Here is a 15,458-nt window from a genome sequence, read left to right on the forward strand (position 1 = left end):
GAGTACTCTCATTGGGGTGCGCCTATTAGAGGTTCCTGCAATGTTTACACCAGGACCTTCTTTTTAACGCAGTCCAACAGCAGATACTCATTGTACTTATTCCCTACCCTGGGAGTACCTTTATAGTACGCTCACATGCCATTCAATGGTTATACAATGGCATGCAGCAGCTGCTATTTTGTAAACTCCACATAAAGGAGTAGCTTTACTTTTTCCTATAACCTTACTGTCTACAAGTACCTGGGTGGCATCACAGGCGACCTACGTGTGAACTGCCTCTCATTACAACCTGTGATTTACTTATATTCATTTTGATATTTGCAGGGTCAGCTATTATTTCATCTGACCCCCTTATCATTGTATTTCTCTGATTACTGTTCAGTGTTATTGTGCTGTGATATCTCACGTAACCTATATTGAATATTGTATGGTTATTATCACATTCTTTTCTAGAAGATTTCCTTGTATGCTTCTGCCGTAATTCTGATTAGCCATTGTGCTATGACGACATTATGAGGTCATTGAACTAGTAAATGTTTTATATAGGTCTCAATATTGTATGAGACAGAGAATTATAGACCTATTTGTAATATTTCACTTAGCTTCACATAATTGTGATAAGTATTGTATTATATGTTGTCTTATGTTCTATGTATGTTCGTGTTCTGCTTGTGATAATTTATAGCTGTTATTCCAACAGTAATGCCAATAAGTAACAGGCTCAGACTTGTTTTTGGTATTTTAAAATATATCTAATAAAAGTTATTTTTTATATATTATTCTTATTATAACCTTTACATTCGAGTGCCCCCAACAAGAGAGTTTTCTTCTTCTTCCCCATACTACGTTTATCTATACTCTCATGGGGAGCACCTCCACACTTTATAATATTTTTGCTTGACACCTATACTAGGGTTTGATATTTATAATTGTGGATTTTCATTATTCTTTTGACTAATTATATCCAATATATTATATCCTGTGCTCAAACTATATCCCCCTATTCCCCCCTTCCCTGGTCATTTATGTATAGCATTACATAAGTGTCAGATCTTACTATGGTATACTGAGGTAACATTACAGCATGACATAAGTGTCAGATGTTACTATGGTATACTGAGGTAACATTACAGCATGACATAAGTGTCAGATGTTACTATGGTATATTGAGATAACATTACAGCATTACATAAGTGTCAGATGTTACTATGGTATACTGAGGTAACATTACAGCATTACATAAGTGTCAGATGTTACTATGGTATATTGAGATAACATTACAGCATTACATAAGTGTCAGATGTTACTATGGTATATTGAGATACCATTACAGCATGACATAAGTGTCAGATGTTACTATGGTATACTGAGGTAACATTACAGCATGACATAAGTGTCAGATGTTACTATGATATACTGAGGTAACATTACAGCATTACATAAGTGTCAGATGTTACTATGGTATACTGAGGTAACATTACAGCATTACATAAGTGTCAGATGTTACTATAGTATACTGAGGTAACATTACAGCATTACATAAGTGTCAGATGTTACTATGGTTTACTGAGGTAACATTACAGCATTACATAAGTGTCAGATGTTACTATGGTATACTGAGGTAACGTTACATAAGTGTCAGATGTTACTATGATATACTGAGGTAACATTACAGCATTATATAAGTGTCAGATGTTACTATGGTATACTGAGGTAACATTATAGCATCTCATAAGTGTCAGATGTTACTATGGTATACTGAGGTCACATTACAGCATTACATAAGTGTCAGATGTTACTATGGTATACTGAGGTAACATTACAGTATTACATAAGTGTCAGATGTTACTATGGTATACTGAGGTAACATTACAGCATTACATAAGTGTCAGATGTTAATATGGTATACTGAGGTAACATTACAGCATTACATAAGTGTCACATGTTACTATGGTATACTGAGGTAACATTACTGCATTACATAAGTGTCAGATGTTACTATGGTATACTGAGGTAACATTACAGCATGACATGAGTGACAGATGTTACTATTGTATACTGAGGTAACATTACAGCATTACATAAGTGTCAGATGTTACTATGGTATACTGAGGTAGCATTACATAAGTGTCAGATGTTACTATGGTATACTGAGGTAACATTACAGCATTACATAAGTGTCAGATGTTACTATGGTATACTGAGGTAACATTACAACATTACATAAGTGTCAGATGTTACTATGGTATACTGAGGTAACATTACATAGGTGTCAGATGTTACTATGGTATACTGAGGTAACATTACATAAGTGTCAGATGTTACTCTGGTATACTGAGGTAACATTACAGCATTACATAAGTGTCAGATGTTACTATGGTTTACTGAGGTAACATTACAGCATTACATAAGTGTCAGATGTTACTATGGTATACTGAGGTAACATTACAGCATTACATAAGTGTCAGATGTTACTATGGTATACTGAGGTAACATTACAGCATGACATAAGTGTCAGAGGCTTATATTGACAATTACATTAAGTTTATACAGAGAGTGAATATGTGCAGTGTTGACCCTTCTTTTTCAAGACCTCTGCAATTCGCCCTGGCATGCGGTCACTCAACTTCTGGGGCACATACTGACTGATGGCCGCCCATTCTTACATAATTAATGCTTGGAGTTTGTCAGAATTTGTAGGTTTTTGTTTGTCCATCCACCTCCTGAGGATTGACCACAAGTTCTCAAGGGGATTAAGGTCTGGGGAGTTTCCTGGCCATGGATCCAAAATTGGGATGTTTTGTTCCCCAAGCCACTTAGTTATCACTATAGCCTTATGGCAAGGTGCATTATCATGCTGGAAGAGGCGTTGTTCCTCACCATACTGTTATTGGATGGTTGGGATAAGTTGCTCTTGGAGGATGTGTTGGTACCATTCTTTATTCATGGCTGTGTTCTTAGGCAAAATTGTGCGTGAGCCCAGTCCCTTGGCTGAGAAGCCCCCACACATGAATGATCTCAGGATGCGTTACTGTTGGCATGACACAAAACTGATGGTAGCGCTCACCTTTCCTTCTCCGTGCAAGCGTTTTTCCAGATGCCCCAAACAAAATGAAAAGGGATTCATCATAGAAAATAGCATTGCCCCAGTCCTCAGTAGTCCAATCCCTGTACCTTTTGCAGAATATCAGTCTGTTCCTAATGATTTTCCTGGAGAGAAGTGGCTTCTTTGCTGCCCTTCTTGAGACCAGGCCATCCTCCAAAAGTCTTCGCCTCACTGTGTGTGCAGATGCACTCACACCTGCCTGCTGCCATTCCTGAGCAAGCTCTGCACTGGTGATGCCCCGATCCCGCAGCTGAATCAACTTTAGGAGATGGTCCTATCACTTGCTGGATATTCTTGGGCGCCCTGAATCCTTCATCACAACTATTGAACCTCTCTCCTTGAAGTTCTTGATGATCCGATAAATGGTTGAATTAGGTGCAATCTTAATAGCAGCAATATCCTTGCCTGTGAAGCCCTTTTTGTGCAAAGCAATGATGACCGAATGTGTTTCCTTGCAGGTAATTTTTCTTCCTCTGTTAAAAATGGTTATGTCAAGCTCCACCCTCCAATTAAAGCTTCCAGTCTGTTAATCTAACTCAATCAGCATGACAGAGTGATCCCCAGCCTTGCCCTCATCAACACTCTTACCTGTGTTAACGAGAGAAACACTGACATGATGCCAGCTGGTCCTTTCGTGGCAGGGCTGATATGCAGTGGAAATGTTGTTTTTGGGATTCAGTTCATTGTCATGCCAAAGAGGGAGTTTGCAATTAATTGTGATTCATCTGATCACTCTTCATGTGAGTAACACACCTAACACTAACTAGCTGCTCTCACTTATCTGATACACTTTTATACCTGTATATGTAACATCTACTTTACTTACTGTACTTTTATTAGTGTGGTGCCTATAGCGATGCTTGTATTAGAGATGTGCGCCGACCCCCGTGTTTTGGTTTTGGATCTGGATCTGCCCTGGTTTTGGATCTGGATTGGTTTTGCCAAAACCTCACTTCCGTGTTTTGTTTTTCGGTTTTGGGTTTGGATCTGGATTTTTTCTTAAAAAAATCATAAAAACTGCAAAAATCACATAAAATGGGCCTGTTTTGTTCCTACCGGATCATTAACCTCAATAAGATTTGTTTCCACTCATGTCCAGTCAATTTTGACCACCTCACAGCTCACAATATTGATTTTTTCATCTAGTCAAGGGCCAAAAGTTTGCATCCAGCTAGCTGACTCAAAACTGATTGATAAATAGAGTTGAGGACTGTGCAAAGATGATGGTTTGGGTACCCCTTGAAGATTGATAGTTCATAATTGGTGCAGCCACTGGCTGAAGATTTAATAGTTGATAGTTAATTGTTGATGCAGCCTCCGGGCTGAGTAGTAGTGGAAGACAGAGCTATGATTAGGAAGGAACCAGTCCTGCAACAGCCTGTGCATCCTCCTCTTCTTCACACAATATGAATTTGTCCCCGCTGGAATCCACAATTACAGACGTTTCTGTATTTTTTGGACGTAAGTGCTGGTAAAGGTCTTCCTCGTGGAATTTGTATTTCATTTTGATGAACATCATCTTTTCCACATTTTGGGGAAGTAACCTCTTACACCGATCACTGACAAGGTTCCCGGCTGTGATGATAACTCTTTCAGAGTACACACTGGAGGGTGAGCAACTTAAATGCAGAAAAGCCAGTTTGTGTAAGGGACTCCAAATTGCCTCTTTTTTTTGTGCCTATTTTTCCTGCCAGTAGTGAAAGGGGCTGAGTAACATGCCTATTTGTATGCTATCCATAAAATAGTTATCCACCATTCTCTGAATGGTGACCATATCAGACGAAGTCACGGTAGACATGTCACTCATTGTAGCCCTTTCAGACCCAACCAGATGTCATTAGGTTTTGCTGACTAATCTGCATCACCACCAGCAGTGGGTCTCTTAGGAAAATGTAGTTTATTCCTAGAAGCTGTAGAAACTGAAGGAGGAGATGCTGCCGTGTCTTAGTTCCACTTGAACTGGCAATTTATTCACTGCCAGCTCTTTGCATCTTTTCAGATTAATGTCCATCGGAAAGAAAGACACAAGGTATGACTTAAACCTAGGATCAAGTATGGTTGTCAAAATACAGTGATCTGATTTCAAGAGATTGACGATGCTTGGATCCTGTCGAAGTGAATGAAGGGCTTGATCTACAAGTCCGACATACTTAGCAGAATCACTCCGTTTCAGCTCCTCCTTCACTTTCTCCAGCTGCTTTTGCAAAAGTCTGATTAGGGGAATGACCTGACTCAAGCTGGCAGTGTCTAAACTAACTTCACATGTGGCAAGTTCAAAGGGTTTGCGAACCTTGCACAAGACAGAAATTATTCTCCACTGCGCTTGGCTAAGGTGCATTCCTGCTTCTCTCCCCAAGTCATAAGCCACAGTGTAGCCTTGGATGGCCTTTTCTGCTCCTTCATCCACTGAAGCATAGAGAGGGTAGAATTCCACCTAGTTACTACCTCTTGCTTCAGTTGGTAGGGCAAATTCAACAGTTCTTGCTGGTGCTGCAATCTTTGACACGCAGTTGCTGAATATCGAAAATGTCCAGAAATCTTTTCGGGCCACCGAGAGCATCTCCTGCATGCCCATGTCATATTAAAAAAAAATTTGCACCACCAAATTAATTGTGTGAGCAAAACATGGGATGTGTACAAATTTGCCCACATGTAATGCTCGCACAATATTGCTGGCATTGTCAGAAATCACAAGTCCCGAGGAGAGTCCAAGTGGGGTAAGCCATTTTGCAATGATTTCCCTGAGTTTTTCTAAGAGATTCTCAGCGGTATGATGCTTACTGAAACCGGTGATACACAGAGTAGCCTACCTCTGAATGAGCTGGCATTTGTTAGATGATGATGCTGCTGTTTGCACAGTTGGAGGCAATACACCTATCCAGTGGGCTGTCACAGTCATGTAATCTTTAGTTTACCCTGTCCCACTTGTCCACATATCTGTGGTTATGTGGACAGTGGGCACAACGGCATTTCTGAGGACATTAATAAGGTTTTTTTTTAATGTCCTTGTACAGATTGGGAATTGCTGTTCTAGAGAAGTGGAATCTAGAAGGGACACGGTAACAAGGATACAGGACCTCCATTAACTGTCTAAAACCCACTGCATTAATGGCGGATACTGGACACACATCTAATACCAGCATAGCTGTTATGGTGTCAGTAATCCGCTGTGCATCTGGGTGTTTGCCATCATACTTGTTCGCCAATGCAAAGGATTGTTTGACAGTCAATTGTTTTGTTGAACTGCTAAAAGTAGTCTTCTTCCTGGTCCCTTTCTGGGATAAAGATCCACTCATAGCAACATCAGCAGGCGTAGCACTCAAGTATCCTTCTGAGGAACAACAGATAGGAAAGGAGTCAGTCCTTATGATATTGGATGCAGGACTACTTCCAATTACGAATGAGGATATTGATGATGATGATGATGATGCAGGTGTTGGTGGTGGATATTGCAGGCACTTGGATCCAGATAGAAGGGAGCAGCTAGGTGACACTGGACTGATTGTTGTTCGGTTTTTTGTCCCCAAAGTTTCACACAAATAGTGGAAGGAGGATCCTCTTCAAGTACAGTATTAGAAAGGTCAGGTTCACACATGGCATCAGTGGACACACTTGGATTCTCCTCGGGGATTTGTGATTTTTCGGAGCACACAGTTGGTTCCGGTGTCTTAACAATTTACATTTTTTTGGTACCTCTCCTGCAAGCAGAGGGGGGGCTTAAATCATCACTAGAACCACCAGTCATAAATAAAGGCCAAGGCCTTATCCTGTCCTTGCCACTTCGTGTAGTGAATGGCATATTGCCAATTTTTGGTTTCTCTAAAGCTGACTTAGCTTTAGATTTTTTTTCTTTAACAGGGTAAAAGTAGATTTTTTTACATGGCCTGACTGAATCCCTGGGGCATCGGCCTTCATAGATGACATTGACGGCCTTGCATCGTCATCATGACTGCTACCGACAGCTACAAGACTGGTATGTGGATCCTGCTCTCCGGTCATGTGACTGTCCTCCATACTCACTGCGGTTCTTACAGCAGTGCCACCAAACAATTATAGCGTGGCTAACGCCCACAACCAACCACACACACAAAAAATTGGCTTTATTTTTTCACACTGGGGGCGTGGCTAACACGCGTTTTGTTGCCGTTTGGCAGCTTTTTCAAAGGTGTCTAACATCATTTAAAGGTATCCTTAATATAGGGGCCATCATTAGTCACAACAAAAACCATCTGTTCACATCATTGCTCAATTTATCAAAAATCACATAAAATTATACAATAACATTCAGATTTATATAGGAGGCAAATCTACAAAAGATGTAGATTTCTTAGCTCGTATCTTAAATACTTTTGTATAGTAGATTTTTTAGTCCCTACTACTTTGTTTTTCATTGCCCATAGCAAACAATCAGCTTGTAGTTATCATTTATCTAGTACATTCTATAAAATGATAGGTAGAATCTGATTGGTTGAGAAGGGCAACAACTCAACTTGTTATTAGAAGTTTGATAAATCTCCCCCATAATGTATATAGAATAATAAAATAGGGGAGATTTTGGAAAAAGTTATTCAAAGCAATTCATACGAGAACACAGTGCCCATAACCACAGCTGAGAGCATTAGCGCCATCAAAGTGAATGTGCAGCCAGAATATAAAGGGGTAAATGTACTAAAGTGAGAGTTTTTAGAAGTGAAGATGTTGCCCATAGCAACCGATCAGATTCTGGCTATTATCTTCTAGAACGGGGGTGGGGAACCTTTTTTCTGCCGAGGACCTTGCAAAGCAGGGGGCGGGGCCGTGATGATGCAATTCAGTGCAAATCATGTCACTGGCCAACTCCGCTGCGGGGGAGGGTGGTCCGGGGTGATGTGGGGAGATTCCAGGGGGTGACAGTGGCCGGGAGTTTTGCCTACTTTTCTGGGGGGAGGGGCGGGAGCACAACCAGATATTCGGGAGACTCCTGGCCATCCTGGGAGAGTAGGCATGTATGGTAGAATCTTATTGGTTGCTATGGGCAACATCTCTACTTCTAAAAACTCTAACTTTAGTAACTATTCCCCAAAGTGCATAAGGAGCTGACTGGCCACATTCAGCTAAGGCCCTGACTGACCCGCCATTACACCAATCCACTGTGCCCCACTCCATTGCTCAGGCATGGTGGAATGTGATGACACTGTATCATGGGCAAAGTACCCACCAGGTACCAACCTGTCATTCTGGCAGTTGCTCTCGTAGCTGAAGGCGCATTTCATAATGGTGTCCAGTGTCATGAGGCTGGCATAATGGAAGATCTCTATTGGTTTCTTATCTGTGACCAGCCGTTCCCATTTATCCTAAAGATGCAAAGTGTTATAGCAACGTTTGTATCAGGAGTGATCAAAATGGAGTTTTCAAGCCATTTTGATGTTCAGTGCTCTCAGTCAGTTTTGCATCATATAAAGATTGTGACAAAGTCCAGTATATGTCAACATGCTTTAGAATGCTAGCTAGTTAGCTATTACTATTATTATTAAATGTTTAGTTATGTGACCAGACATACTTAATCCAAAATACACATTGTGTTACCTGCAGTTAATACAAAATACACACCATAAAAGTTGTTATTGAGATGTTAATTCCAATATTCATAATTGAGGCAACAGTGCCCCCTACTGTCTATTAATATTTATGTATATTTCTAAAAATGACCTTTATATCTGTTAAAATGCTTATCCAGGAGTTTTTCTCTTAGCAGCCTATATAAACTGTAATTTGTCAGTATAGAATTAGCCTTATTCCTGGAACAACACTGACTGCAGAAGTTCTAGGATGTTTGAACATAATCCAGTGTCTAGATGCTGAGAGAAGGGCTCCTGGATTTGCTAAGGTGATTGTTGTATCTACTGAATTAATCAACAATTGTAGCTGAGTATTCTAATAAATTTACACTTTTATATTCAATTTGTTTCTTTAAGTTTCATTTCTGGGAATCCACCCATCTGGGATCTAACCCTACAGCTGACAGCATAATTCATCCTATTGTCACATGATATTGGAATGTATAATAGACTAGTAGTGACATATGTTAGTAATGTATTCGCAAATGGCTCATAAAATGTATAGATCAATGGGAAGAGCAGTATGGTTATATGTAATCTGTTGGTTTACGTAGTATATATAAACAGATGTGTCCTCACACACCTATCCCATCATCTCATGGCATGACTAAGATGCTCTGCCACAAGTAGCTATTCACGTACGGTCGTACTTTTTCCTAAAGTTAGCATTTTATTCACATTATAGCTGCATACAAATCGCTTATAGTGTACAAGACAGTAGAATTAGTGTTTGTGTTGCAATGAATCGCTACAAAGTTGCAGATTAAGCTCAATGATGCGTGCCGTGAAGCATGGCGCAGCTCACTTGTATTCGACCTGTTGAACATATGTGTGTACAGACTTGTGGATTCAGCAGAGATCTTGTACATGCCAACGGATACCTCAACTGTATACAGCCCAGTTTCTTAACCAGTAGTGTAGTTTATTGATGTTAAACAGGGTACAGCCGTACTCACTGTTATACACACTCTGGTCAGGATGGTGCACAGCTTGTGCAGAGCGGGGTGTCATACTGGGATACCCCAGTCGATCTGGCTAAGCTGTTAGGATATAGTTATCCAGTCACATGGAGTTAGTTAGGTATTTGCAAATTCATTTAAGTATACTGTGATAAAACAAATATATAAAATGTATGGATGTTGAATTAAAATATGCAGTTCATGTATATACACAGTTCCTTTGCTTAAGCTAATAGGGAAATGTTGTTTGTGCTACCATAATTACCCCTATGGTATATAATGTTGACCATTTATAACTTGAATATATATATATATATATATTTATATAGTTAGAAGCTGCCCATTTGTTTGTGCATGTTAACCCCTCACAGAGGGGACTTTGGAGCAAGCTGCCCTCCCTGGACTAGGTAAACTAAGGGACAGGACACTGCAGCCGCTGTACAGGGGGAGAGATAGCCCCATAGAGGGCTAAAGCTGGCCACACACTAGACCAATTTACATCCAACCAGCCAACTTGTTGATTGGTTGGAATGAAAATCTGGTAACGTATGGGAGTAACTGATGATCAGCAATTTGCTCCTAAATGCCAGAAAACAGATGAAAATGGTCATTCAGACAAGTTTGTTAAATGTTTGATCTAAACTATTTGTTCAAACAACAGTTTTGGTCCATTTTCCAGTGTTTGGGAGCAAACTGCTGATTGTATTCCTTACCAGATTTTCATTCCAACCAATCAACTAGTTGGCTGGTTGGACAGATAATCTTTAGATGTGTGGCCAGCTTAAGTGAATGAAGGGGCAGAGAGTCGTGTGCGGGTGGCGGGAATCGAACCCACACGTGACCGCTGATATAAAAGGGAGCATCTGCGGGGGACACTGGGAGAGTGCTACCTGAGGAAAGGGAGAGACTGGACTTACCGGAGTGCGCTAAGGGAAGCCGCTGCCAGGACCGGAGCACACAGGAAGCTGCCGGGGACTGAGAAGAGGAAGCACCATCAGCAGTGGAGCCGCCCTGATCCCTCCCCCATAATGATAAGGGACAGCTGGGAGACTGAATGCAGAGGGGATCGCTGTTCCTGCTCTCAGTGGTGCTGAATCCAGTGTGCTGTCCTATGAGGATCAGGTCTGTCAGCTGTTCAGCTCAGCAATACAACACATCTCAGGCAATACAGACTGCTGTAGTGTTAACAGCTTTGCAGAGAAGAGTTAATTCTCCCCATCACAGAACAAGCCAAGGATATATAAAGACTAATGATCAGGCAGTTCTAATCCATGAAGAAAGTAGTGCCAGCTAAGTTATAGGGCTCTATTTACTACAATCCGCATATTGAATGCGGATTGTAGTGTGATATTACCAAGTGAATTCGCATTGCGCATTCAGGCAATATCACAGGGATTTACTATGATAAAGCTCTGTCCCTGCGGATCCCATCCGCACTCTAGTCGCGGTATTTTCGGAAAAAATACCGCGACTAAGAGCCCGCACATGCGCCGACCGACCACCGCAACTACCCCCCACCGACACTAAGCCCCGCCCCCGTCATAGCGGACCCCCGCGACCCCCCTCCCGCCCCCCCGCGACCCCCCCTCCCTTCATTACACTTACCTGCATCCTCCTGGCCTCCGGTGATCTTCTCCTGGCTTCCCGATCAGGTGATCTCCCATACTGCCCTGGGGCCCGATCACCTGATGACCAGGCCCCAGTGTACTATGGGAGACCAGCTGACCGGAGAGGAGCCATCACCGGAGGCCCGATCACCGGTCCCTGGATTCAGGTAAGTAAAAAAATAAATGTTTAATTTTTTTTTTTTTTACAGTAATCAGCTTGCGGATCACATTTCCCATTACAATTATGGGAAATGCGATCTGCTTTACTAAAAATAAGTGATACTAGGGGTTGGAGTAGAATTTTACTAATTCTACTCCAATTGCCCTGTAATAACTATAGGTGATACTAAAATAATGTGAAAAGGATGTGAAAACACCCTTTTTCACTTTATTTTAGTTAAAATAATGTTAATAAATAGAGCCCTATAGAGAGAACTTCTCACACAAACTACTCCCTCAGGAAGAACAGGGATTAAAAAGGCTAATGAAGTGATATCTGAGGTAAAACTAAACCGTTGAGTGAAAATAGGGACACCTCAGTTAGTTTAGCCAAACCTCGTGCAGCTACAATAAAGAACATTTAGCCTGAGAGACTGTGACAGGAAAGGGAAGCGCAGGCTCAAAATTAATAACAGCAAGGGATTGTATTTAAACTGCATTTAAATAATTGAGGATCTGAAAAGAAGATTCAGCATATTATACAAAAGACCGTGAGACAAGTCAGGATTAGACGCGGATGCTAGTCAGAGTTAGCCGCCTTCAGTGACAACCACAGGAGTGTATTCATATTAGTGAGTGTCAGTCAGCACCAGGGACAGCAATCACCTACCTCAAGGAACCCACAGGTTCGGGCTTGGAACGTACAAGTGTCAGCACCAGCGACAGCACAAAAGTTAGCGCAACCTTCACAACTATCACGAGGTATCAGGGAGAATTAGTGTCAAGGCAGTTATTTATTCAAACGTGCACCAACGCAGGGGGTACTGGCCAGACTTTAAGGGAAATTGAGAGTTCCTAAGACCGTTACTTGCATGCAGGAATACTAGGTCACTGACTGGGTTCAAAAACCAACGTTGAGTGAGGGTGTTTCATTCGCCACCGATGCATTGTAAGTATTATTTGATGTGCTACATATATGACCTAACACCCTTCTTTTCCGCTTAAAGAAAGAAGCGTTCCAGGTTAATAAAACTCCTTCAGGGACAGAGGGCCTCATTCAGAGGCGGTCGTAGGATGCAAGCGGTCGTTCAGAAACAGGGCGGCCGCTTGCATCCTGAACGGCCGCCTCCATGTCGGTCGTTAGGCTGTGGGTTAACACCCACAGCTCTAATGACCACTAAGGGAGATGGTCGCGATGGTCAAGACCATCGCGACCATCGGGGCTTACGGGTCTTGTCAACCTTAAGCCCCAGGGAGCTTCCTGCTGTGTTTCAGCAGGAAGCTCCCCACTGACATCACTGATGATGTCAGTGGGGGTGCCCCCAAACGGCTAGCGTTCCGGTGGGAATGCATCCGTTTGGGCAGGCACACCCCCTGCCCGCCCAGCAAACGGAGCGAGCTGTCAATCAACATCAACAGCTCGCTCCATCTGCTTCGAGCCCGCTAACGACGGATCACCCGTTGTTAGAGGGGGCTCGCGCATGCGCACGACGGAGCCGGCTCCATTGTGCGCATGCCCTGTGGACCAAGATTGAGTCGGTTGCGAGCACTCAGCGCTCGTGACCGACTCTGAATAAGGTCCAGAGTGTAGTTACTATAGTCTGATGTATGCATCTTGCTGTCATTTAAATTGTTGATGTGTTCACTTGTTGTACCAATTTTTTCTTTTGAGAGATTGTTAATTGTGAATAAATTCACACTGTGGCTCAACCGTGAATCAGTAACCTGAGTGTCTGAATATTACTGCAATTGAACCTGAGCGGTTGAAAGGATTAGAAAGCAGGTTAACCGGGTAAGAACACATCACATTACACAATACTGGGACTAGATATTAGTGGTGTATCACATTACACAATACTGGGACTAGATATTAGTGGCGTATCGCATTACACAATACTGGGACTAGATACTAGTGGTGTATCGCATTACACAATACTGGGAATAGATATTAGTGGTGTATCGCATTACACAATACTGGGAATAGATATTAGTGGTGTATCGCATTACACAATACTGGGACTAGATATTAGTGGTGTATCGCATTACACAATACTGGGACTAGATACTAGTGGTGTATCGCATTACACAATACTGGGACTAGATATTAGTGGTATATCACATTACACAATACTGGGACTAGATATTAGTGGTGTATCACATTACACAACACCGGGACAAGATATTAGTGGTGTATCACATTACACAATACCGGGACTAGATATTAGTGGTATATCACATTACACAATACCGGGATTAGATATTAGTGGTGTATCACATTACACAATACTGGGACTAGATATTAGTGGTGTATCACATTACACAATACTGGGACTAGATATTAGTGGTATATCACATTACACAATACCGGGACTAGATATTAGTGGTATATCACATTACACAATACCGGGACTAGATATTAGTGGTGTATCACATTACACAATACTGGGACTAGATATTAGTGGCGTATCACATTACACAATACTGGGACTAGATATTAGTGGTGTATCACATTACACAATACTGGGACTAGATATTAGTGGTGTATCACATTACACAATACCGGGACTAGATATTAGTGGTGTATCGCATTACACAATACTGGGACTAGATACTAGTGGTGTATCGCATTACACAATACTGGGACTAGATATTAGTGGCGTATCGCATTACACAATACTGGGACTAGATATTAGTGGTGTATCGCATTACACAATACTGGGACTAGATATTAGTGGTGTATCACATTACACAATACTGGGACTAGATATTTGTGGTGTATCGCATTACACAATACTGGGACTAGATATTAGTGGTGTATCGCATTACACAATACTGGGACTAGATATTAGTGGTGTATCACATTACACAATACCGGGACTAGATATTAGTGGTGTATCACATTACACAATACCGGGACTAGATATTAGTGGTGTATCACATTACACAATACTGGGACTAGATATTAGTGGTGTATCACATTACACAATACTGGGACTAGATAGTAGTGGTGTATCACATTACACAATACTGGGACTAGATATTAGTGGTGTATCACATTACACAATACCGGGACTAGATATTAGTGGTGTATCACATTACACAATACCGGGACTAGATATTAGTGGTGTATCACATTACACAATACCGGGAGTAGATACTAGTGATGTATCACATTACACAATACGGGGACTAGATATTAGTGGTGTATCACATTACACAATACCGGGACTAGATATTAGTGGTGTATCGCATTACACAATACTGGGACTAGATATTAGTGGTGTATCGCATTACACAATACTGGGACAAGATATTAGTGGTGTATCGCATTACACAATACCGGGACTAGATATTAGTGGTGTATCACATTACACAATACTGGGACTAGATATTAGTGGTGTATCACATTACACAATACTGGGACTAGATATTAGTGGTGTATCGCATTACACAATACTGGGACTAGATATTAGTGGTGTATCGCATTACACAATACTGGGACAAGATATTAGTGGTGTATCGCATTACACAATACTGGGACAAGATATTAGTGGTGTATCGCATTACACAATACTGGGACTAGATATTAGTGGTGTATCACATTACACAATACTGGGACTAGATATTAGTGGTGTATCACATTACACAATACTGGGACTAGATATTAGCGGTGTATCACATTACACAATACCGGGGACAAGATATTAGTGGTGTATCACATTACACAATACCGGGACTAGATATTAGTGGTGTATCACATTACACAATACCGGGACTAGATATTAGTGGTGTATCACATTACACAATACTGGGACTAGATATTAGTGGTGTATCACATTACACAATACTGGGACTAGATATTAGTGGTGTATCACATTACACAATACCGGGACTAGATATTAGTGGTGTATCACATTACACAATACCGGGACTAGATACTAGTGGTGTATCACATTACACAATACCGGGACTAGATATTAGTGATGTATCACATTACACAATACTGGGACTAGATATTAGTGGTGTATCA

At 41.3% G+C, this 15,458-nt stretch overlaps 1 protein-coding gene across 1 annotated transcript in view; it reads right to left on the reverse strand.

The window, feature by feature from the left end:
* The window catches only part of LOC148474689 (cytochrome P450 4B1-like), a 291,441-nt gene that overhangs the window by 229,761 nt on the left and 46,222 nt on the right, over window positions 1-15,458 (reverse strand). The window contains exon 5 of the mRNA XM_088458237.1: window positions 8,315-8,439. Coding sequence (XP_088314363.1) covers window positions 8,315-8,439 — 125 coding nt within the window. The remainder of the gene's footprint in view (window positions 1-8,314; window positions 8,440-15,458) is intronic.

This window comes from Taudactylus pleione, unplaced genomic scaffold (genome assembly GCF_031769625.1).
Source record: "Taudactylus pleione unplaced genomic scaffold, aTauple2 ptg000819l, whole genome shotgun sequence".
Taxonomy (NCBI): domain Eukaryota; kingdom Metazoa; phylum Chordata; class Amphibia; order Anura; family Myobatrachidae; genus Taudactylus; species Taudactylus pleione.